Below are 23054 nucleotides of genomic sequence, written 5' to 3'. Positions count from 1 at the left end.
GTCTCAGTTTTCTTTAAGATGCATAGAATAGTGTAATGGTATTATAACCGAGCGTCCTGGGTTCCCCTAACTGTATAAACTAAATAAGGAAACAATAAACGGAGCGATAAGTCCAGACATTTTAAACAATTTAGAACATTTTGTTGTAACACACCACACAAACTAAAACCCCTCCCTACCTCCTCCTCCCCTCCCAAACAAGGAAGAGTTGAATCTCACTCAATTGTCCCTCCCAGCACCCTTACAGTCAAGATGGTGGTGAAGCCAACAAAAACGGGGATTTATTCATCTCATATCATGCCTAACTTTAGTGGATCATAACATATTGGGTATGGAATTAATCTGCAGATGCTCCAGTTCAAGATTTATCTTTTCTATGGATGTTAGTTTTTGAGCCACAACAAAGGCCAAAATGTAAGGTGTAAGGCCAAAAACTGCAGGTGTTGAGCACTTGCAGGCTCTACTAGCCGGTTAAGAGGAGTGAGGAGTCAGCGGTCAATGGTGGTATAAAACAGGTTTAAACAGGTTTTCAACAATTTTGAATAACTGCTACCACGAGAGGTCCTTGAGCATACAGTCATAAATGTGCACAAAAAATATTAGGCTGATGGGTCTAGTAGTATGTGAAATAAGCTGCGTACAGATACACACATGACCAAACGTATGATCTCCTTCCAGACTTACACCTGGAAGGAGAAAATCCAGTTTCAGTCCGGTTCCATATGCTCAGAAATGTTTCTCCTTTTTGTCTACAGTGGAGCTGAAATCACTGCAGGGAAATCTCTCTCAGTAAAAGTCAGAGTTACCATTTACTATGACACATAACAATATTTGCTTCCTTGTGTTTATCTTTCAAGATCAAATCTGCTCAAACCAGTCAGACAACTTTTTAAACATAAAGACAAAACGGATGCTAACATCTTTCATTTAGTTTATGGTTAGGGTTAACTTTTTTTTATCCTCAATTGCAGTTTTTATTATGATCTTTAATACTGGAAGTCTGTTCCCAAATCTTTTACTACAGTAAAAATATCAACACCACAATGGAAGAAAACAGCCTTTTACTGGAAGTGTTTTCCATTAAAATGTGCTCAAGTCAAATTTCTAATGAAAAGCCCCAATCGTGAGAAACAGTTGTAATGTAAATGTATTTCTTTATTATTTTGTATTAAATGTTTATTTTTTTGTGCTTAATGTTATTTTTATTTTATATTTTTATTGTGTTTTTCTTTTTAAATTTAATTCATTATTTTTGTATTAATACTATTTTAAAATGCATTATTATGGTTTGCATTTTTATTTTATTTATTTTTGTTTGTTAGCTCAAACAGTAATGCTGCCTGTGTAAATCATATGAAATGAAAGTACTGACAATTAAGATGAACTTTGTCAGTATCTGCCCAGCAGGGAGCGCTGCAACCCCATCAGTTAGTCAGTCCATCTACAAAGGGAAGACCTTCAAACCTGTAAATTCAGGTAAATAGTTGTCAGTCCTGTCAGACTGCTGTCGGGCTCAGAAGGAGATGGTTTTTGTCAGTTAATTATGGCTCTATATACAGGATTCCCCCTCTGTTTTCTCTTGTGGATTTTCTCTCCAGCAGCAGGAAAAGGTGAGCAGTCAGATGCAGGTGTGTCATGCATGTTGAATACTAGATTATAAACAGAAAATATTGTAGAAATCTCACATCACATAAAATGTATTTGTAAATATTTGGTCATGTGTAGACACAGCCTGTGAGCTACAGTCAAGAGCACATGATATACACCCACAATGTCAACTAGAAATTAATAATGTAAACTTGTCAAATTAAAAGCAAGATTGTTTGCGTTCACGAGAAAATGATGAGATGAAATTTAGAGTCAGTGGTTACAGAGCTGAGTGGTTTTTAGCAGATTTTTGAATTTGTTTTTAAACATACTGATTGAACTGCAGCTCTTCATATCATCAGGCAGGACTTTCCACTGAGTTGTGGATTTCACAGACAAAGCTGTCCAAATGCAGTGTGACGAAATGGTACAATCTCATATAGAGGATATTTTGGAGGGTCTAATAGAACTTACTGAGTGAGTGAACACAAAGTCACATAGTGGAGGAGGCCAAACCATTTAAAATGTTATAAACTAGGCACAAATTTTAGAATAATCTAAAATTGTCAAAGCTCAGTAAATTGTGTTTCTCCAGTATCCTACAGTGATGGAAATGCATGGGCTTTTTTTCTATAGTTTGTTTGTCCAACACAGTTTATGACAGTTTATGATATTAATATGGAAATATAATATGGAAACGAATCTATGAATGGATTCATAATCTGTAAAGCAAACAATTTATTTGGGGGAGCACTTTTTTTGTTCATGAGAATTATAACACATGGACCTCTGATCTTTGAAATAAAATGGGTGGTGGAGGTTCATAAAATTTGTTTTTTTTGACATAATTTAGTTGCTTTTATTTTGTTTTGTGTCTTTATTTTCTTTTGTTTTTATCTCAGGAATGCTTAAAGCTCACAAATCAACACGTTATATCTGGTTTGTTTAATCTGTACAAAAATAAGTGTATAAAGTGTATAAATGTCTATTTGCCATTAAAACTGCCAGTGTTTGTAGAAGGATTTAGTTACCTTTGGACAGAACGAGGCTAGCTATTTCCAGTCTTTATGCTAAACTAAGCTAACTGGCTGTTGGATGTAGCTTCATATTTACCAGACAAACTTGAAAGATGCATCAGTCTTCTCATTTATCTCCTGGCTAGAAAGTGAATAAACTTATTTCCCAAAATGTCAAACTTTCCCTTTGATGCATATGTGAAGATGAAGTACAGGACAGGAGAGGTATTTTGAGATTTAGCAAAATGATTTCCACACAGATATCTTCTTCTACCACATGACCTACTAGGATTACTCATAAACTAATGCAAACCAATTCTCATGAGCCTCAGCTGGAAAGTTTTAAAACTGTAGGCTGTGACTATCCAACAATAGTCACTTGGTACTGAAGGCTGTAATGTGTACCAAACACTCCCCAAACTGTTCAATCATCTTGCAACAACAGTCGACAACAGTTTCTCCTTTTTATTCACTCTGTTTCTGTGATATGATGCCCTCAGAGAACTTTTTCACAGAGAAGTCTTATCTGAATACTTGTGAGCAGTTTGTTACCTGCAGAAAAGCATGTTTGGTTGTGAAAGTGGAATCTCAGTGGAAAAAAGGCTTTATGTCTAAATTTAAATGTGTTTTCCTGTTTGCGTTTGTTTCCAGAGTTCACCGTCACGTGTCTGAATTTGGAGGAATGTGTGCTCCCGTGTCAGTTCCAATCTGATGGCAAAGGTGTGAAGATCATATGGTACAAGAACAGGGTCGTGGTGAGTTGCACACGCCATGGCAACACCGACTTTGTCAAGGGCCACATGTCACAGGCCAATGAGTACAAAGGAAGAACAGCCCTGTACAAAGACCAGGTACTGAAGGGAAACAGCACACTGCTGCTGAGAAACGTCACACCGCAAGACCAGGGCAAATACGTCTGCATCACTATAACCGAACCTGAGTCCAAAGAGTCTTGCATCATCTCTCTTGTTGTAAAAGGTACAAACTGCTGTGAGGAAGTCATATTTTTGTCATGTTTTGGCAAGTAATGATTATTTTCTCAACTAATCATTAGTTGTTTGATCCATAAAAATCCAAAAACGTTGATTACTGTTTCCCAAAGCCCAAGATGACGTCATCATGCCTTGTTTTATATCGCCCAATCGTCCACACCCCAAAGATATTCAGTTTACTTTGATAGATTAAAGAAACCAGAAAATATTCACATTTGAGAAGCTGGAATCAGAAAATTTTGATTTTTTTTCTTAATTACTCCAAACAATCTAAATTATCAAAATAGTTGCTAATGAATTTGATAATTGACAACTAATCTATTAATCAGCTTATAATTGCAGCTCTATTATTGTTCAGAGGCCATTTTTTCAAGATTCTTACCTGGAAATATCTCATTAGTTGCTAGTCATTGCCTGTCAAATTGCCCGATGCTTTAGTAAATAAAATTGGAATTTAAATCTAATTTAAGACTGTCTACATTTATCAAAATAACAGCTGTATGACATCCTTTGGTTTCTTGCAATTCCACATATCAACAGTTAATGACTGTCATGTACTGCAAAAAGCTTGCAAAGCACCAATAAAAGGAAAACTGTAAGCCAATGTAAACAATACAGATTTTGTGAATATTTAAAAAAAAAAAAAGCTTTGCTAAGTTCTATGAGGGTTTAAATTCCTTCAACATGTTTGTGACCTAATGACTGAAATTTAAATGTCAAATTTAACCTCTACAGAGCACCTTTAACAAAGTTCTGTTCCGTAGCTCTGGTCCGAGAGGTTGACGTTGAGTTCGGTGGTGATTCAGTTACCTTTAGAGCTGAGGGTATCTACCCTGCTCCGAACCTCACCTGGTCTACAGATCCTCCGAGTGATCCTGGATTCCTCAAGGACAAAACAAAGAGCCAGAAAACCCGACTCGGCTTGTATGACATCAAGAGTTCACTAATGCTGAAGGAAAACACTCAGACTTACATTTGCTGTGTATCCAGTGACACCAACAAAAAAACAACCTTCCTGAAGCATGAAGGTAATGAAGTTTTGAATTTTTGGTATAAAGTTAACTTTGCTGTACACAAACCATCATGTTTTACTCTTTGTTGTAGCTTCTATCCAGGCCTGTCCAGGCCGCAACATGATGCTTCCCTGCAGTTTTCCTCACAGTGTCCTTCAAAGCTTTAAGCTCACCTGGAGGTTCGGACGCTCAGATCCAATCCTCTCGATCAGCATCACTAATCAGAAGTCTCAGGTAAAGGTTTGGGATCATTGGAAGCTTCATGTCCCCGACGACCTTTCAGCGTCGAGAAGCCTGAAGCTGCACAAACTGAAGTCAGAGCACCAAGGAACCTTCACCTGTGAGGTCAGCACACCTGAGGAGAAGTACATCACCCAGACTGACGTCACCTTAACTGCAAGTAATGACACCATCGCTGCTATTTATAAACCACATTCATTATGTTACAGGAATCTTAATAGTTGACTCTGTAGTGAGCAGTTAATTGAGATTTTGGATACTTTGTGTCATACTGCAACATGACTGTTATTTTTGCATCTTTAAAATGAGAAGCATGAAACAGCAGAAAGCACAGGTGGTGGAAGAAATACTCAGATTTTTTATGTAAGTAAAAGTAGTAATACCACAGTATAGAAATACTCTGTTAATTCATGTTATCACACATTTACTTAATATGTAAAAATAAAAATGTGTTTGCATAAAAATGTACTTAGAGTACCAAAAGTAAAAGTGCTCATTTTACTGAATGCCCCATTTCAGAATAATGATAATTATTTTATTGGATTGTAATTAATGATGCATGAATGTGTATATCGCTGTGGTGCAGCTAGCAAAGGTTTGGATGTTTTACTCCAAATAGTTTAAAGAGGAAACAGATTTAAGGCTGGTTGGGAAAATGCTGATATTTTTCAGGATTGTGTGTCTAATTCCCTTTTCAGAGTGTAAACAGCACATCTACATCTTCGTATCCATTGGCCTGGTTTTCTTCCTGTCCTTTGCGGCGGTGGTGTTCTGTTACTCTAAAAGTGAGTAATTCAACCAGTTTCTTAAAGAAACAAACTGAATCACACCATGAACATAAAAGGGAGGGGCTTATTGTTGTGGTTTGACCTAGAAATTGATCCTTTCCGTTCATGTACTGTCAGAATAAGAAATCACTGAGACCACTCTCAGTGTCAGTCTGTAAACTTAATGGACGACTATCTAATGATTACAGTTAGTTACTACAGACATGTTGGAGTAGGAAGCATTGTTTAAAACACTGATCAAAATAGCATCACATCTGGGTTTTTATTCACCTTTAATTATAGACCTCATAACATGAAGCATCAATATTTGTCAGTGTTATCTTGGCTTGAATGCCATTAAAAAATAATAATTAGGGTAATATCTGTATCATGTGAACGCAGCATTGACATTCTGCTTTTGCATTAAAATAATTATAACAAAAGTCACTCTAACTGACCTTATAGTATTGAATTTTTAGTTTTAGTTGTTTTGGTTTTAGGGGGAACAGTTTCACAATACATATGTTAATGTTAACACCAAACCAAATGTTACGAGTAATTATCTGCTTTGGCTTCTATGTTTATCATCAAACCGCCCTCCATCAGTAACTATCTAGAACTAATAGACACCATTTAACACTATATAGCATTTAATAGGAATATTAACCAAGAAAATATTAGTGAATATATTTAAAACTCAGCTGATTATTTAAGTAAAGAAAGCTCGCAAACATGTAGCTCTACTCAGAACGTTTACTTTTCCATTTGAATTTGTCTTTATGTCTCATTAAACTAAATAAATCTCATGATAATTTTCATGATACACAGACTTTAAGAAATTCAACCTGCAAGTTGCTCTTTAAACTCAGGGGTCACGTTAGCATGTTAGTTAATGCTAACACGCTAACGTAACACGTTATCTACAGCACATTTCAAGGGAATCTTTAATATCCAGTATGTATAGGAGGAATGATTACACTGAGGAAACCTCTTTCACTGTTCATATGGACACCTGACTGCTGGTTTAAGACACACTTGGAAAAATGTGAACTCGTCCTTGAAGCCTTAAAGTTGAACCTGTAACTATGAACTGTTATTTTCTCACAGACAGAAGATCAGAACAAGAAGGAGAAGGAAAAGAAGAAGAAAGTTGAATGTCAGTTTGAACGCAGCTGACGGATAAGCTTTGATTAAAAATACGTCATTGCAGCAGCAAACAGTAATAGGATACAACAGAAAAAAAATATTTTAATTTTGATTAATTTTGATAATTAAGTTAATTATTAAGAAAAAACATCTTTATGCATGAATCAAACTCACATCCACATCAGTGTGTAAAAATATAATTACTATGTAATTTATGATCTTCAACAGTTTGTTTCTCTTTCATTTTTCAACGATGACACTCAGTCTGAGGACGGTAAACCTACTGTAAAAAATCATTTACGATACTGTAAATATGTAGTGTACATATTGTAGTGTTTTCGCTTTGTATTATTTAAGGTTAATTTTATTAGTTACATTTTCTCACTATTGTTTTATTCATGTACACATTTTATAAACCTGTTAAAAGTCCTGCACACAGGTCATTTCATGTATTTTGGCTGATTTGACCTCTTCTCATGACTGTTTTATTGACATCCCCTTTACCCTCCTGTTAGCTTTGTTGCAGCTGTTCTGGTAAAACAAACCACACCTTGATCATTCTTTTAGTGCCTGACGTCAGGTGATCTCACGTCATCTCCAGTAAATCTGCACCACATTCCACCTGAGCAGAGGTCCAACCAGAATAACCGAAACCACCTGTGTGGGTGTGCAGGGCCTTAAAGGAAACTGGATTAGAAAGTTGTTTTCTTCCTCTTTTTTATCAACATTAAATGGAGAACAAACAAACAAAAAAAGCAACAAGAAGCTATTTGGCTATTTAACAAACAATATTTTGCCTCTGTTATGTTTTTTAACCTGCAGTGAAAAAGAATGAGCCCCTTTATTTGTCACTGTGGTTCAAACTTCATCCTGCTCTTTTTTTCTATAAACATACATGTGTCATAACTGTTAAATGATCTTGTGACTGTGTACTTCTGTATCTCTATAATTCTGAATAAAATTTTAAAGTTGTGTAAGATACTGAATCCCAAATTGTGAATGATTAGATTCCTTCTGATGGGCAGGCTGGCACCTTGCTTGGTACCCTGCCATCAGCGTATGAATGTGTGTGAATGTGACTCGTAGCATAAAAAGCACTTTGAGTGGTCAGAAGACTGGAGAGGCGCTACACAAGGACAGTCCATTTACCATTAAACAGTATTTGCTTCCTTGTCTTTATCATCCATGTGTGAAAAGATCAAATCTGCTCAGACCAGTCAGACAACATTTTAAACATTAAGAAAAAACAGAAGCTGGTTACTGCAGAAGGATCTCACTTTCATTTAGTTTTATTTTCCCACAGTGGATGTTACAGATTTTAAACACCAGAACTTTTTTTATCCTCATTTTCACTTTTTATTGTGATCATTAATACTGGAAGTCTATTCCTAAATATCTTACTACAGTAAAAATATCAACACCACAATGGAAGAAAACAAACTTTTACTACAAATTTCCCATTAAAATCTGCTCAAGTCAAATTTCTAATGAAAAGCAGATTAGAAACAAGTCACAGACAGCCTGTAATGAAAAAGTATTTCTTTATTATTTTGTATTAAACATAAATGTTTTTTGTGCTTAATGTTATTTTTATTTTATATTTTTGATTGCGTTTTTCTTCATTTATTTAATTTGCATGATTTTGTATTAATACTATTTTAAAATGTATTATTATAGTTTGTATTTTTATTTTTTTATTTATATATCAAGGAGATTTTAGAGATTGATAGTTTAAATAAGCAGAATTTAACCCTTTTTATTTATAGTTTGTATCAATCTGAAGCCATCTAAACTTTAAATCTGTCCTAAATCCACTGAGATCTAGATTCTCCAACATTTCCATCATTGAAGATGTTTTCTGTCTTCTTCTTTCTTTGGAAAACAGTAGAAACAAAATTTAAAACTGATTATAATGTATATAGGACTGGAATATTTAACCCATAACCCTCATCTGAAAATACATAAATAAATACATAAACACATCCTGCTCATACAGACAACGTACAGATCAGAAAAAAATGAAACAAAATAAATGATGTTTGAGTATAAATGTTTATTCAAACCACACAAATGAATCAATATTTCAATTGTAATATACTGATTCAGTCGTTCACTTCAAATTTAAGAAAATAAACCACACAGATATACTGTTTATGTACCTGGAAAAGTCTTCAAACATAAATAATTAAAAAGCAGCAAACTTTTGGATTTGAACATTAGAGTCATGTGACTTTCTGTTGCTCAGTGTGTGTGTGTGTGTGTGTGTGTGTGTGTGTCACAGCAGGCGTGGGTTCTCCTCTCTGTAGTTGTGTGGGTCTCCTGCGAAGGGCAGAGGTGGAGGATGGTTACAGATTCCCATCAGGAAGATGATGATGGTGCCGAAGGTCATCACCGGGGTAACGAGGAAGAGACAGAGACGGTCCACCGTACGAGCGACGCCGCTCCAGTTATCTTTCTCCTGCGAAGAGAGCAGCAGTTTCTTTTCTAATTTACAATCATTTTCACAGACGTTTTGTCTAGAGCTGCAACGATTAGTCAATGCATTGATTGACAGAAATATAATTGGCAACTGGTTTGATAATTGAATAATCGTTTTTAGTCATTTTTACAGCAAAAATGCCAAATATTCAGTGGTTGCGATGGTGGTTGATGTGACATTTTATAGACAACAAGATTAATCTGATAATGAAAATATTCTTTAGTTGCAGCTCTGATTTTGACTTGTCACAGCAGGTTTAAATAATAAAATGAATGATGGCTGAATTCCATTTAGCTGCTTCACTTTCAGGGTCCTGGTACTGCTGCTACATGCTGACTTACTGTCACACTGTCGTGGTTCATCATCGACATCGTTAATGTTATTAGTAAGGGGGGGCGTTCAGACTGACATCAGCTCTGCGTGAAAAAACAGCTCAATCCCACGCCATCCACCAAGGCGCTGTGTTGGCCAATAACATACATGCAAACGAACATTCCTGTTGGATTACTTTGAAACGTGAACGCCGAAAAATCCTGTCTGTGAGTTTTACAAACCACTTTGCAGTGTTTTGGCCTCTGATAAACCTTTAAATGGATTCATCTGTGTCTCCAACTCGACTTCCTGGATTGTATTTCATTGTCTCGATGGTACCTCAAACAACACACCCACCGCTGCCGCAGCCCCTTTAGGTCTGACATGTTGTCCACTCTCGTATTTCAGATCAGATTCAGGCTCGAACATGTGCAGATATTAGGGATCCACAATATTGGATTTTTTATATCCGATATGCCGATATTTCCAACTCATTGTGGCTGATTGCCGATGCCGATATATGCACATATTTCTTTCCAGCTGGCTGAGGAGACTATTATGCATGTAAGCATAGACTGTACTAAGTATGATCAAGAAAGACAATATATGAAGGAAGAATTTAGGAAGACTGGGGTTCAGGAGCTCAGCATAAAAACTTTAATGAACCTGCCAAGTGGGTGGATCAGCAGAGTTTTCATTGAGTTTATTAGACAGACAGGATTAATGTGTAGGACTTAATCTCTGGTCCACACTCTGGAGCAGAAGGTGGCGGTAATGCACCTAATACGCTGGTTGCCAACTGCCGTTATAAACCAAAAAGAAGATTTTTTTCCCCCCCAAACAGAGTGGTACATCCTGTCAGCTGAGGTGTTTCCTATCTGTGCAGCCAAACACAGCAGCTCCTCCGCGGACTGTTTACCCTGACGGTCCTGGTGTTTCCTCCGCAGGCTGCACTTCACTCAAGCTGCCCGTCAGATCAGCTGCTTCTTCCCACTTTAACCTGAATAACAAACCGGGGTTCGATGCTCTGGTTGGATCCACATGGAGAGCCGGGGCTAACATTAGCTGACAGGCTAGTGGAGCGTTAGCAGCAGCATGGCTGGAGGGAAGCACAGCCAGCTAGCCTCCGCTAGAAGAAGCAGCGGGTCTGGTTTGAGTGAAGTGCAGCCTGCGGAGGAAACACCGCGACCATCAGGGTGAAACAGTCCGTGGAGGGAAACACAGTCAGGCGGTGGAGGAGAAGGCAACAAATCGGCCTCTCATAATCGGCAGAAAATGTTCATTTCATCTATCGGCCGATACCGATGATGTGCCGATAATATGTGCATCCCTAGCAGATATATTTGAGAAGTTTCCATTTCAGTTAAAGAATGAGAAAAAGTAGTGAAATCCTGCTACTATAGTTTGTTTACGTAGCCTCCGGAGCCGGAGGAAGCTTCCTGAAGCTGACCAATCAGAACAGTGTGGGCTCATCAGGAGGCGGGGCCTTAAAGAGACAGGAGCTAAAACTGCCTGTTTCAGACAGAGGCTGAACTGAGGGGCTGCATAAAGGACCAGTAGAAGATAAATAAGGAGTTTTTAACTGGAAATCATGCAAATATATTCCAGTAGAGCTGCTAAATAAAAATAACTATTATCCCTTTTTTAACTTTGTCTCCGTCTCACCTCGTTGTAGTCGTTCTTGTTGCGCATGTGTTTGATGATGTAGTTCGCTCCGTCCACAGCCGGCTTGATCTCTCCGTAAAGTTGCTCCGTCACACCTCCTTCCTCCTGCAGCTTTTTCACTTCATACACACACACACACACACACACACACACACACACATATAAAGGGTTAATAAACCTGTTAGAGCCTCCCAGTTCAAGCATTAGTTTGGTAATGCCACAGACTTCTAGATTAAAACTGGGATAAATTTGGTTGAAACGTAAGAATTTCAACATGTCTGGGATACTTAGAGCTGTTGTTTTAACATGAAATCATGACTCTATATTCAAAGTGTATCTAAGACCTGCTGCACAATAAATTATCTTAATTTAATTATTGTTGATTCATTGATATTATTGAACGTGGACGGAGAGAAACTTTACTGGCAGCTTGTGTGGGTCGTGCCACCAGTCCGTGTCTCTCCGACTGCTTTTCAAACATCAGATCGCTGCGAGACTTCACGCTGTAGTATTCCTCCGCCGAGGCGATGTAGCCCACCGAGCTGGATCGCCGCGGCAACGCCCCATCCCAGTATGGCTCCGCCTCTGTAGGGTGGGACATATGCAGGATGCGAGGCAGCCGCTCAAGGAAGAACTGGACAGAGAGGAGGACAAATAGACAACAGCAGCATCCGTAAATGTTCAAATAAACGTTTAAATAATCTTTTTTTCTGCTGAAACAAGGTATGAAAAATATAAACACCTGTAGTGTCTAAAGATTTATTTACAGTCTGTTCAATAAATATGGTTAGACACAGTCTGCTGGAAAAAAAACTAAAGAAACTTAACTTTATTTATATAGCACACTTATATAACACTACCATTTTTTTATTTTTTATTTATTTGCACATATTTTAGAAAGATTTGTACACAAGGATTTCCATGTATTCTACTGTATACGACCAAAATAAGAGGAAAAACTGACGGACAAGACAAAAAGTAAAACAGACACATACGAATGAAGATAATATTGGTTAAAATTACTACATGAAGGGAAATTTATCTTTTGAAATCAACCAGTAACTATCTGCTGAGTCTGTTGATGCATTTTTTGGCTTCTTTAAGGAAAGAAATCAACGAACCACATTTAAATCAGGTTAAAGGTCAATACAAACAGGAGCATCAATCAATCAGTCAATCAATCAAAACGTCTTCTGTCTGTCACATCAGAGCTGACAACTATTTAATTAAAAGGCCAAATATCAACCTTTCATATGGATATATGTGTGTGTGTGTGTGTGTGTGTGTGTGTGTGTGTGTGTGTGTGTTACCCTCTTGGTCCACTGAGACATGACGTGTGTGCTCGGTGTCCTGAAGTGCAAGTTGAGGACGACCACGCAGTTCAACACCACCACCGTGACCAGCACCATGATGAACATCAGGTACCTGCAACACACACACACACATTTTAAACTGGGCTCCAAAACAGCAGTGGAAGAGATAAATTAATTTCCCCGCTACCAATTCTTTCTTTCTCTCGCAACTCTTAATAGAAGGTAAATGTCTTCTTAATTTATAATAACCATATGGATACGTTGGCCGCTGATTTTCAGAAATGTGATGCGATAATGTTAACGACACAATTCAGCAGCAAAACAAACAAAAACTGATAGAAAAATTGAGAATATTGTAACCAAATGCAGCACTTTTGTATAGTTTTGTACATGTTGCCTGTTTTTATTCAATTTCAATTTACTGTTTTTTTCAGATTCTTTGGAGATTTTGTTCAGTTAGTAAGAACAAATCTAATCCCATAGTGTGTGTGTGTGTGTGTGTGTGTGTGTGTGCGCGTGTGCGTTACCTACTTGACAATAAGAGGAACCGACATGGACGTCTCCGGCAGCCTTTGAGAGATCAGCAGCAGGAAGACAGACTGAGCCAGCAGCACCGAGATGGACAACGTCATCTTCTCACCGCCTACACACACACACACACACACACACACACACACACACACACACACACACACACACACACCAGATTATTCCGTTTTAACAAGAAATGTTTATTGTTATAACACAAAACTGTCTCGTTATTTCACAAAATGAACGTATCTCATTAAAACAAACTTTTCTTGTGATAACGTGATAAGTTGGGAAGCTTTTAAAACAAGAAAAAAGATCCATTCAGAGCTTAAAGAGACGATATCATAGCCAAAAAGTAAAAATAACTATAATAATTTAATCAAACTATATACACCAGTCATCTAAGAGCGGTTTTTAAACGAGCACTGACTGTCAGCGGGCAGGTAGTAGACGAGCGAGGCCAGGAAGGAGATGAGCACACAGGGGATGATGATGTTGACGATGTAGAAGAGAGGTTTGCGTTTGATGATGAGGTAGAAGGTGATGTCCTGGTGCTTGTTGCTCTCCATGGGAATGTGCTTGTAGGTGTTCTTCTTGGCCGGCCGGTGGATGACCTCCCACTCGCCGTTCTCTGCCGACAAAGACGGAGGATGAGGAAGAGAGAGAGAGAGAGAAAGAAGGAAGGAAGAAGTTTAGACGCGTCCGAGCTTATCTCCTCAACTCCTTTATATAAATGTGACGAGAGCTGCAACGTGTATTTGTCAACAATTATAACTTCTTCTATGAAGACATATTTTATATACGGAGCCTGGGAGGGTCCAAGGAGAAGAAAAATCTATTCCTGATCTCTTAATTCGTGCTCTCGGTTTATCTACTTCGCCTGTTCTGCTCTTTTTGAGACGACGCCAAACGCATTCAGTCAGCCGATAATTTGAAGAAAGTGATGAAAAAGACATTTCTGTTACTTATTGAGAGCACAAATTATTAAATTGAGAGCACAAATAACTAAGTTAAGAGCATTAATTAGTTATTTTTCTCCCAGCCTCCATAGTTTTACTATATTGAGATATTGAGACATTTATATCTGCTGACAACCACATAATCATGTGTTGTAAACCATTTATTAACTGTTTATATACTGTTATAAATGCTAAATAGGGGGACTTAAAGCAAAGTGTTGCCCATTACGTTTGTGGTATTAGTATGACATTAAAATGCAGAACACATGCAATCAATATCTGAAAATAGCATATTCATATTTATCACTTTAGCCTTCTGTAACAAGTTAACATGAGCGTTTAAGTTGTCAAAAATCAAAAAGTGTTGAGATCCCCGACATGAGCTGTCACCTGTAGCACCAACAAAAAACCGAACAATTAAATAAATAACTAAAATATGCAAAGAAAACATCAGTTTGTGATTTATTATGCTGTTTTTTGGCGTAATAAATGACACGTACCCGTCCAACCGGCAGGGTCAATGACGATCCACTCGACCGTCCATTTGCTGGTTTCATCCTCTTCTTCTTTCAGGAGCATCTTGATCTCTTTGGCATTGTAAGTCAGAGAGCTGCAAAGCAACATGGGAAATGGAGTTTTAAATAAAAAAATAAAAAGTATTTCCAAAGTAAAAGCTTCAGGAAGGTTAATGGCACATTTTCACAAAAAGTTTTATTAAAAAACTGCGGCAACTGCTGCACAATCACAAAATTAGTTGGTAAAAAAGTATTTATTTACATCTCGTGTTCAGCTCTGAATTATTTTTTTGCTTGTTAGTAGATTTCTGCACCCTTATTGTTTTTTTAGAACTTATATTTTATCTTATTTTTTCTTCTGTATTCCATATGTACAGTACATTTTTGATGCAATTTCATTTTTCATCATTTTCTTTACAAACTTTCCAGCTGCCCTGACATACATCCAATTTTAAGTACAATAAAATGTAGAAATCTCAATTTCTGCACCTTTATGATCAATTAAACATCTAATTCCTGATTTTCTCACAGTTAAAACGTTCACGCTTCAATATTCTGATTTTCTTTTTGAAACCTATTCATGTATCTACAGCAGTCAGTCGATCTAAAGATATTTAGTTAATCTGTCACATAAGACGAAGAAAAGCAGCAGTTTGAAGGCTGGAAGCAGGAATGTTAGCCTGAAAAGTGAAAAATGCAATTGATCAATTATTGAAAGAATTGGAAATGTATTAAATTTTTGTTTGTATTTGTATTTCTGTTTCTTTTCTGTTTATTTGTTGTTTAGTAATGAATTATTTATATAGTTGTCATTGATCTGCAGTCTGTTATAAAGTCAAGACAATATTCTGAATATCACATGACTATATAAACAGAATGAATCAGAGACAGTATATTACAGTTAAAAGATGTGAATTATTCTGATTAACATTAAGTTGGACTATTTAAAAAACAAAAACATTTTAATTATGACATTTTCTCACAAAGTAAATTCCTCACTTTTCTTCTTAAAGGGGACATATTTTGCTTTTTGTGATTTTCTGTTATTTTTATACTGTTATGATATTGGATATCTTTCTTAAACAAGGTCAAAGTTCCAAAACTTGAGGTGAACGTACGTAGAAATGCTCCCCGCAGGCTTCAACCTGCTCTGAACGCTTCGTTTGCGACAGTTTTTTTCTACTTTGGTGACGATTTTGTCAGATCTGATTTCGGCTCAAACATGTATGACATGATGGAGACAGAGGCTGAACTGAGGGGCTGTATAAAGGGCCAGTAGAAGATAAATAAGGAGTTTTTAACTGTAAATCATGTAAAGATATTCCAGTAGAGCCCCAGAATATAAATATAGAGCTGGAAATGTGCAGAATATGTCCCCTTTATCTGTGTTTTAACAGTACATGTCGCTGTCTGGTTTCTGTCTTACGTGAACTTGAGCGTGCAGTTCTGCCAGTCGAAGGGGAAGTAGTTGACGTTGATGGAGCAGGAGGAGCGGAAGATGGCGGGAGGCAGCCAGTAACAGAGACCTGTTGAGTCCACCAGCACGTTACTGTAGTAAGCCACCTGGAACTGGGCATCATTACTGGGAGAGAGAGAGAGAGGGGAGGCGAGAGGGATTAAGATACACAGTTAGAGCAATTAAAGGCTCAGTGTTGTGTTCAAGGACTCTGCTTTAAATCTCAAGACTTATTTTTTCTGTCTTCTGTCTTTTACAGGAACATTTATTCATACATTTTTATTGTTATATGGACTCAACCCTGGTTTTGAAAAGTACTTTATAAATAAAGTTTTACTTACTTAAAGGACCAGTGTGTAGGTTTTAGTGGCATCTAGTGGTGAAGTTGCAGATTGCAACCAAATTAATACCCATCCCCTCACTGTCCCCTCAACCTACAGTGGCCGTGAAACTCACAAAAAACATGAAAGGTCCTCTTTAGAGCCAGTGTTTGGTTTGTCCTCACTGGGCTACTGTAGAAACATGGCGGTACAACACGGCGGCTCCGCAGAAGAGGACACACTACATACATACAAAGGGCCCATTATAAGCTAAGAAAAACACAACGATTCATATTTTCAGGTGATTATACACTAATTAAAACATACTTATGAATATTATATTCAGTTTCTGCCGAGTCAGTTCTGCTAGATGCCACTAAACTCTACACACTGCACCTTTAAAGAAGCACTCCAGTGATTTAGTGTCACACTATCGTAAAGTTGTGAGACTCACTATCGACAGATCAATCGATCAAATCCTATTTATGTGGCATCTTACATACAAGTCGAATGCAAAGTGTTTTATAAGTAAATATTTTATAAGTAAATATAAATAATATGGTAAATATGGGTAATATCGGGAGACTAAAGACAAGACACAAGTAAAATTTCAAAGATTGCTAAAATGTAAATAAGATAAACAATAAAAGATAATAAAAGATTAGAAAGAAAAAGATTTAGCTTTAGCAGAGATAATTGAATAAGTAAAAGTAAATGTAATAAACAGTTATAATGATAAAAGAAAATACAAGCAATAAAAGACTCAATTAAAAATAAAATTATGAAATACTACACAAAATAAACAGGTTACAATAAAATAATAAAGTATTAATAAAAAAAAATTAAAACAAATAAATAGATAATAATAAATTAGTTGTGGGCCGTCACTTTCTTGTGTGTGTGTGTGTGTGTGTGTGTGTGTGTGTGTGTGTGTGTGTGTGTGTGTGTGTGTGTGTGTTGTCGACACACATGTAAATAAATAAATAATAAAAAAGTCTCACTTGTTTTCCAGCACAATCTCCGGGAGCCAAACCATGTAAGGCGGGAGGCGAAGCATATCGATGCCGTCAAACTCCGTTATATTCCACGTCAGCCGGTAGTCGATCCACGTCTGTCACACACACACACACACACACACACACACACACACACACACACATGGCTATATTAGATATTGTATATAAAGTATAATGGTTTAAGAATCTTGTGGAAGAGTGAAAGAGTAACTGGTTGTCGTTTACTAACATGCTCTATCCATACGTTGGTCAGCAGCGTCTCGTCCACTTCTTTCTACAGACAGAAAAGAAAAAGACAGATTAATAATTTATTAATTAAGATCAGCTGACGAAATCTTCTTCATCTTCAACGATTTCTTTCTGGCTTCAAAAACTCACTTTCAAAAAACCTCCTCAGCAGTTTTGAAACATAAACCGGCCCATTGAAAAAGTGTGTTAATTGCTGATGAGATGAGTATAGTAACTCTGATAGCTGAGATGTTAGAAGTGAATAAAAATCTAACATTCGAGTTTAAATTTCCATGTACAAGAAGGACTGGGTGTCATTTAAATAATCACAATACCAGTACCAATACCAGTCCCCTTACAGTGAGACCGATACCAGTACTTCATTCCATACCTTTTTTGTCTACTATAACTGTACATTGAAGTATTATCACCACAGACTGTAGCTGCTGCAGTAGTGAACCAATCACATGTCGCATTAAATCGATTGCGGTGATTGGCTGCGAGCAAAACCATACAAATAGTCTTTTTTTTCTAGATCTGAGTACAAATAGGATCGAACACAGGTATCGTTTAACCGGAGAAGTTTCGATACTACTTAGTGGGTTATTTCGGTCGATACCTTAAAGGTATCGATTACCAAAACCCATCAAGTAAAACAATATATTTTTTGTATCCTTAATCACAAGAGTGCAGAATAACACGTGCTTCATGCTTCTAGCATTCTTTTAATATTTGTGTATTTTACTGTGAAAGACAAATAATGAGTCAGCAAAATATGGTAAGAAAAGAGAAAGAAAATAATAATATATAAAAGATAAAAAAAAGAATACAAAAACAAGAATCCTTTCGGCCATCAGTTCAATATCTGATTGATTACCGCAGTCACTTATCAGGGCTGTGTTGTTTAGTTTTGCACCTTAATCTTTAATCCATTTAATCCATCGTCTTAATTATTCTACAGTTTATTATTTACATTTCTAAACTGTTGTTTATTCTTTTTTTGTTGTTGCAGTTTTTAGATAATAATATATAATAAAATACATTTTGGTTCTTATACCGAGGTGTTGGAATCACTTAAAATTCAGATATTTACATTGATGAGTTTTAAAACACACACACACATTTTCATTTTCAAGAATAGAGAGTGCTTAATGAAAATTATGTTGATAAAAAGTTTAAAGCAGTTTTATTATTCCAGATGTTCCTGTTGGACCTCAAATATATCTGAATGTACATTTAAATCCTTCTTACAGGTGAATCCTTCTTTATAACAGCTGAAGAGTAAAAGTTCACAACAATACTCCAGACACAGAAGCTTTGGATAAGATTTGGTTATTTTTGTTAAATGAACATCTGAAGAGTTATTAAGAAAAAATATTCTTTCACTCAGCAAAGATACTGTTTCAGTATCAGCATCTGCAGGATTATCAAAAAATATAATTTCCTTCTAAGAAAATAATAATTGCTCTCTGAACGGACACACACGCTTTACCAGAGAGATGAGGTTGGAGAGCGTGAGGGCGAGGAAAACGTCGACGGCGTCCTGCTGCCTCTCGACGGGACGCAGCTCTTTGTTGTATCCACGTTCTTTGAACAGGTAGTTGATCAGACGCTCCTCCTCGTTCCTGCCCCAGCACTCTGACACACACACACACACACACACACACACACACACACACGCACACACACACGCACACACACACTTTTTAAAGATTAATTTTCTTTCACCTTTATTTGACAGTTGAACATGTGGAGAGACAGGAAACATGAGTCTGCAGCCAAGAATCAAACCCAAATGTTGCGGTTATATGATATGAGTCTGAACCAATAAGCTGCATACTTTAAAATTCACATTTTAGTCAACAAAACATCTATCAACTTGACATCAACACCTACTGGTCAAGTCAACATTTATTTGATGTGCATCATCTCAACAGTGAAAACAACAGCACAACTAACAAACAAGACAGATTATTAAGAAACACAAATTAAAGGACGGGTTCACAAAACAACAGTCAGGTGTCTAAATGAGCTTTGAAACATGTTTTTCTTGCTGTAATCATTCCTCCTGTTTATACTGACCATTAGAAGATGCCTTCATAATGACCTTACAATGTAAGTGATGGAGGACAAAATCCACAGTCCTCCTTCTGTGCAAAAATGTATTTAAAAGTTTATCTGAAGCTAATATGAAGCTTCAGCGTCCAAATGAGTCAAATCAAGTAGATATCTTTCAACCTTACAGTCTTCTTAGTGTCAAAGTTCCTCTTTTTGTTACTATACTTCCACCACAGCTCAACAGGGAAACACTGTCCGAGGAAACACAAAGAGGGAATTTGATGCTAAAAAGACTGTAAATGTGTCAGATATCCACTTGATATGACTAACTCAGACTGATGAAGACTCATATAAGCTTCACATCAACTTTTAAATGACTGTGTGGACACACTGTGGATTTTGGCCTCCATCACTATCATTGAAAACACATTTGAAGGATCTTTTAATATCCAGTATGAACAGGAGGAATGATTACAGCGAGGAAAACCTCTTTCACTGTTCATATGGACACCTGACTGCTGGTTTAAGACAGACCTGTCCTTAAAAACAGAGAGAACAACTCTCCTGAGACTGAAAACATGATGCTGTTATTAGTCTTTGGAGCCGTTTCTAAACAAACTAACGTGACCAAACTCTTCATGATGAAGGAACATGTCACCCAGTGCAGCGATGTGACTCACTGACGTGTTTTTAGTAGTTTTTAAACAACAACGGAGGAAAAAGATATATCAGGCTTTGGATACAAACACAATACTTGTTAGTAGATCAATTAACTGTCGGTTCGGTTCTGCACATGAGATTTGTTGACAGTGAGAAAAATATTCTTAAAAAACTCAACAGCTTTATCCTTTGATTTCAGACGGAGCTGCTCTAACATAAATGAAAACTTTTCCACTTTTTATGAATTTTGTACACGTGAGAGGAACCAGAAGGATGTACAGTAAGAGGTTTGCTGGTGTAAATGGTAAAATGAGATCAGAGAGGTAACCAGTTGCTGGTCCAGTGGCGGAGTAAGACGGTGAAAAGCTCTTTTGACCTGATGTGGGATTCAAGTGACAAGGACGGGTCAAATACGACAACCGTCAAGAAACATCTTTAGATAAATGTTTGTTCCTTTACTCACATACTATCACAAACTTCGAGCTCTTGAGCAACACATCACTGTTACTGTCTTTACCTCCAGTTTGACACTGGTGTTTAATAAATAAGAACTGCAAACAGGCGCCTGTGTTAGAGGTGTCCCGTTATACTGTGCAGTTACTAGAAATTAATGAACACCTGCCAGCCAATCAGAATTAAGAATTATCACAGTTATGACTATGATAAACAGTCAAAATGAAAACATGGGAAACAGTCAAACAATCTTCCACTCACATTTTAGGCTTCAGGGCTGCGATTAATCATCATTTATGATAATAATAGATATTGTTTTGCATCTATTGATTATTTTCTATAAACTGATTTATTGTTTAAGGTAAAAACAGACATTGCAAGTCCAAGGTTTCATCTTTGAATCATTTGTTAATTTAAAGTTTAAATCCACTTTAAATGAAGCATTTGCGTGTCGAACACACAGGAAAACAAACAGCGCCTGAATGTGTACGAATACTTTCATGCTGCTCATATTTCAGTGTATTATGGCAGCTGCTCTGCTCGATGGCTCGCTACAGTGCAGCAGTGCTACCAGCTGCCGTTCACACCGCATTTCACCTCTACACACTCCCACTTTACCACACAGCGATGTTTGGTTTTATTTATTTGCATATTTGATATTTATATATTGGCTTTTTATCAGATTAAACCCCAGTCAGCACCGTCCATTGATCTGATAGGACAAGAGGTTCCTTGCAGCTACAGAAAAACAATCATTTTGAGTTTTTAATCCTTTTAGTTGACCTATATTATTAGTGACAATTAATTTTACATTTAGAGGACTCTCAGAGTTTCTGTAATCACTGTTTTAGTGTCCTGTGTTCGTCTGCATGCTATTAAAGGGATTTTCTACCAAAATAAGCATGTAATTGTGGGAAAAAATGCATAAAATTGTGTATACTTTAGTATAAAGATGAAAATAAAGAGATATTGACAAGTGACGGCAAATAATGGCTACTTTAATACAAATAAACAGTCAGTATGGGCACGCAAAGACTCCGCTAACTTATGTAATAATTTAAATATTTGGTCACAACAACTTTACAACATGAGCTTAATCTGTCAGGTTAAATATTTAAAAACTCACCAGATGAGAGCAGTGTGAGCAGGAACACGATGCCCAGTGCTGCACGCTGCTGGAGCTTCATGGCTGAATGTTGGTGAGAAACGTCCTGAGTCCTTTTACCCACCGACCTTCTGCCAAACGACTGACAGAGTGAGTGACGGGCAGCAGCTGCAGAAACACAGCGAGGAGAAAATAGAAAACAGACAGTGTAGCAGGCCAGAGCAGGCGGCGGCCGTCTCCTCCACCTCCTGGACGGGAAACAGAGAGAGAGGAGGAGGAGGAGGAGGAGGAGGAGGAGGGTCAGATCCAGTAATAACATCATAACAAAGATCTAAACTGGAGGTTTAGAAATTGAAGCTACTGAAAAAAAACCTGATTTAACTCTCATAAAACTGTAAGAAATGAAAGAAATACCACTCAAGGTCACTAAAAGTCACAATCAGTGGTTACAAGTTCATTACAAGTTAAAGTCCAGAATTCAAAATGTTACTTAAGTACATAAGTATTATCAGCAAAATGTACTTAAAGTATCAAAAGTAAAAGTACTACTATAGAGTACTAGACTGGCTTCTGTTGTTGAGTGTTATATTATTATAGCATATTATATTTTTAATTTTTATCACTGACAAATACATGTAATAAATAATAATACATTTAATCAGTACATTTAATCAGTACCACCTTCTTGATTGTAGTGAATCTCAAAGTGTTACAGCATTAACTATAAATACCGCCTCCTTCATGGTTGTTGACTGTAACCAGTCAAGTTGCAGTTTACATCCATGTCTGTTCAGACTCAGATAATATTTGTAGTGAACACTTTGAAGGAATTTAATAAAAGGTATTAAGTGTATTTTCCTTGTATGTGTTCACATGTTTGGCCAGTAAAGCTGATTCTGATTGAACATATCTGATGCTTCAGAGATGGATGTTGCTGCAAAGAAGCTAAAACGTGGATAAATGCTTCACACACATCTTCATCCCAGCAGCACAAAAGATCTAAACAACTACCACAGTTTCAAGGTGGGAACAAAGATCAGTGTCACTGATTCAGTGTCCGACCAAATGTGAAATATGGTCACAATGTCCCCTTCTGTTCCTGAGTTACAGCGTTGAATGATGGCCAGAATAGTCACAGTGAAGTTGACCTTTGGGATATAAAATGTCACCACTTGTGTGAAACTTTGTCATTATTAGCATATGAATTCTTGAGTTATGTCCAA

The 23054-nt window shown here is 37.0% G+C and overlaps 2 protein-coding genes across 2 annotated transcripts; one reads left to right on the top strand and one right to left on the bottom strand.

The window, feature by feature from the left end:
• Positions 1 to 1384: 1384 nt before the first annotated feature.
• On the top strand, positions 1385 to 7717 carry LOC137173191 (V-set domain-containing T-cell activation inhibitor 1-like). Its single transcript, XM_067577927.1, has 6 exons — positions 1385 to 1610; positions 3255 to 3581; positions 4360 to 4623; positions 4700 to 5008; positions 5547 to 5633; positions 6723 to 7717. The coding sequence occupies exons 1-6, from the start codon at positions 1544 to 1546 to the stop codon at positions 6767 to 6769; spliced, it is 1101 nt and encodes a 366-aa protein (XP_067434028.1). The 5' UTR covers positions 1385 to 1543; the 3' UTR covers positions 6770 to 7717.
• Positions 7718 to 8794: 1077 nt separating this feature from the next.
• On the bottom strand, positions 8795 to 22118 carry chrnd (cholinergic receptor, nicotinic, delta (muscle)). The gene is made up of 12 exons (XM_067577805.1): positions 21853 to 22118; positions 19048 to 19193; positions 17557 to 17601; positions 17313 to 17422; positions 15962 to 16117; positions 14521 to 14630; positions 13492 to 13692; positions 13062 to 13173; positions 12528 to 12642; positions 11641 to 11851; positions 11218 to 11336; positions 8795 to 9219 (listed from the first exon to the last, which is right to left on the bottom strand). Exons 1-12 carry the CDS (start codon positions 21911 to 21913, stop codon positions 9037 to 9039), a joined length of 1569 nt encoding a protein of 522 aa, XP_067433906.1. The 5' UTR covers positions 21914 to 22118; the 3' UTR covers positions 8795 to 9036.
• Positions 22119 to 23054: the final 936 nt, after the last annotated feature.

The sequence above is a fragment of the Thunnus thynnus genome, chromosome 21 (genome assembly GCF_963924715.1).
Source record: "Thunnus thynnus chromosome 21, fThuThy2.1, whole genome shotgun sequence".
NCBI classification, from domain to species: domain Eukaryota; kingdom Metazoa; phylum Chordata; class Actinopteri; order Scombriformes; family Scombridae; genus Thunnus; species Thunnus thynnus.
The sequence above is the reverse complement of the archived record's forward strand: the minus strand, read 5'-3'. Positions and strand labels throughout refer to the sequence as shown.

Excerpts from the sequence above, each read along its gene's own strand:
- chrnd (XM_067577805.1), bottom strand. The coding sequence starts at position 21,913 with ATGAAGCTCCAGCAGCGTGCAGCACTGGGCATCGTGTTCCTGCTCACA. Across the intron at positions 16,118-17,312 it reads GAGATTGTGCTGGAAAACAA|TAATGATGCCCAGTTCCAGG; the intron begins GTGAGACTTTTT and ends TCTCTCTCCCAG. Across the intron at positions 9,220-11,217 it reads ACAAGAACGACTACAACGAG|GAGAAAGATAACTGGAGCGG; the intron begins GTGAGACGGAGA and ends CTCTCTTCGCAG.
- LOC137173191 (XM_067577927.1), top strand. The coding sequence starts at position 1,544 with ATGGCTCTATATACAGGATTCCCCCTCTGTTTTCTCTTGTGGATTTTC. Across the intron at positions 5,009-5,546 it reads TGACGTCACCTTAACTGCAA|AGTGTAAACAGCACATCTAC; the intron begins GTAATGACACCA and ends TTCCCTTTTCAG. Across the intron at positions 5,634-6,722 it reads GGTGTTCTGTTACTCTAAAA|ACAGAAGATCAGAACAAGAA; the intron begins GTGAGTAATTCA and ends ATTTTCTCACAG.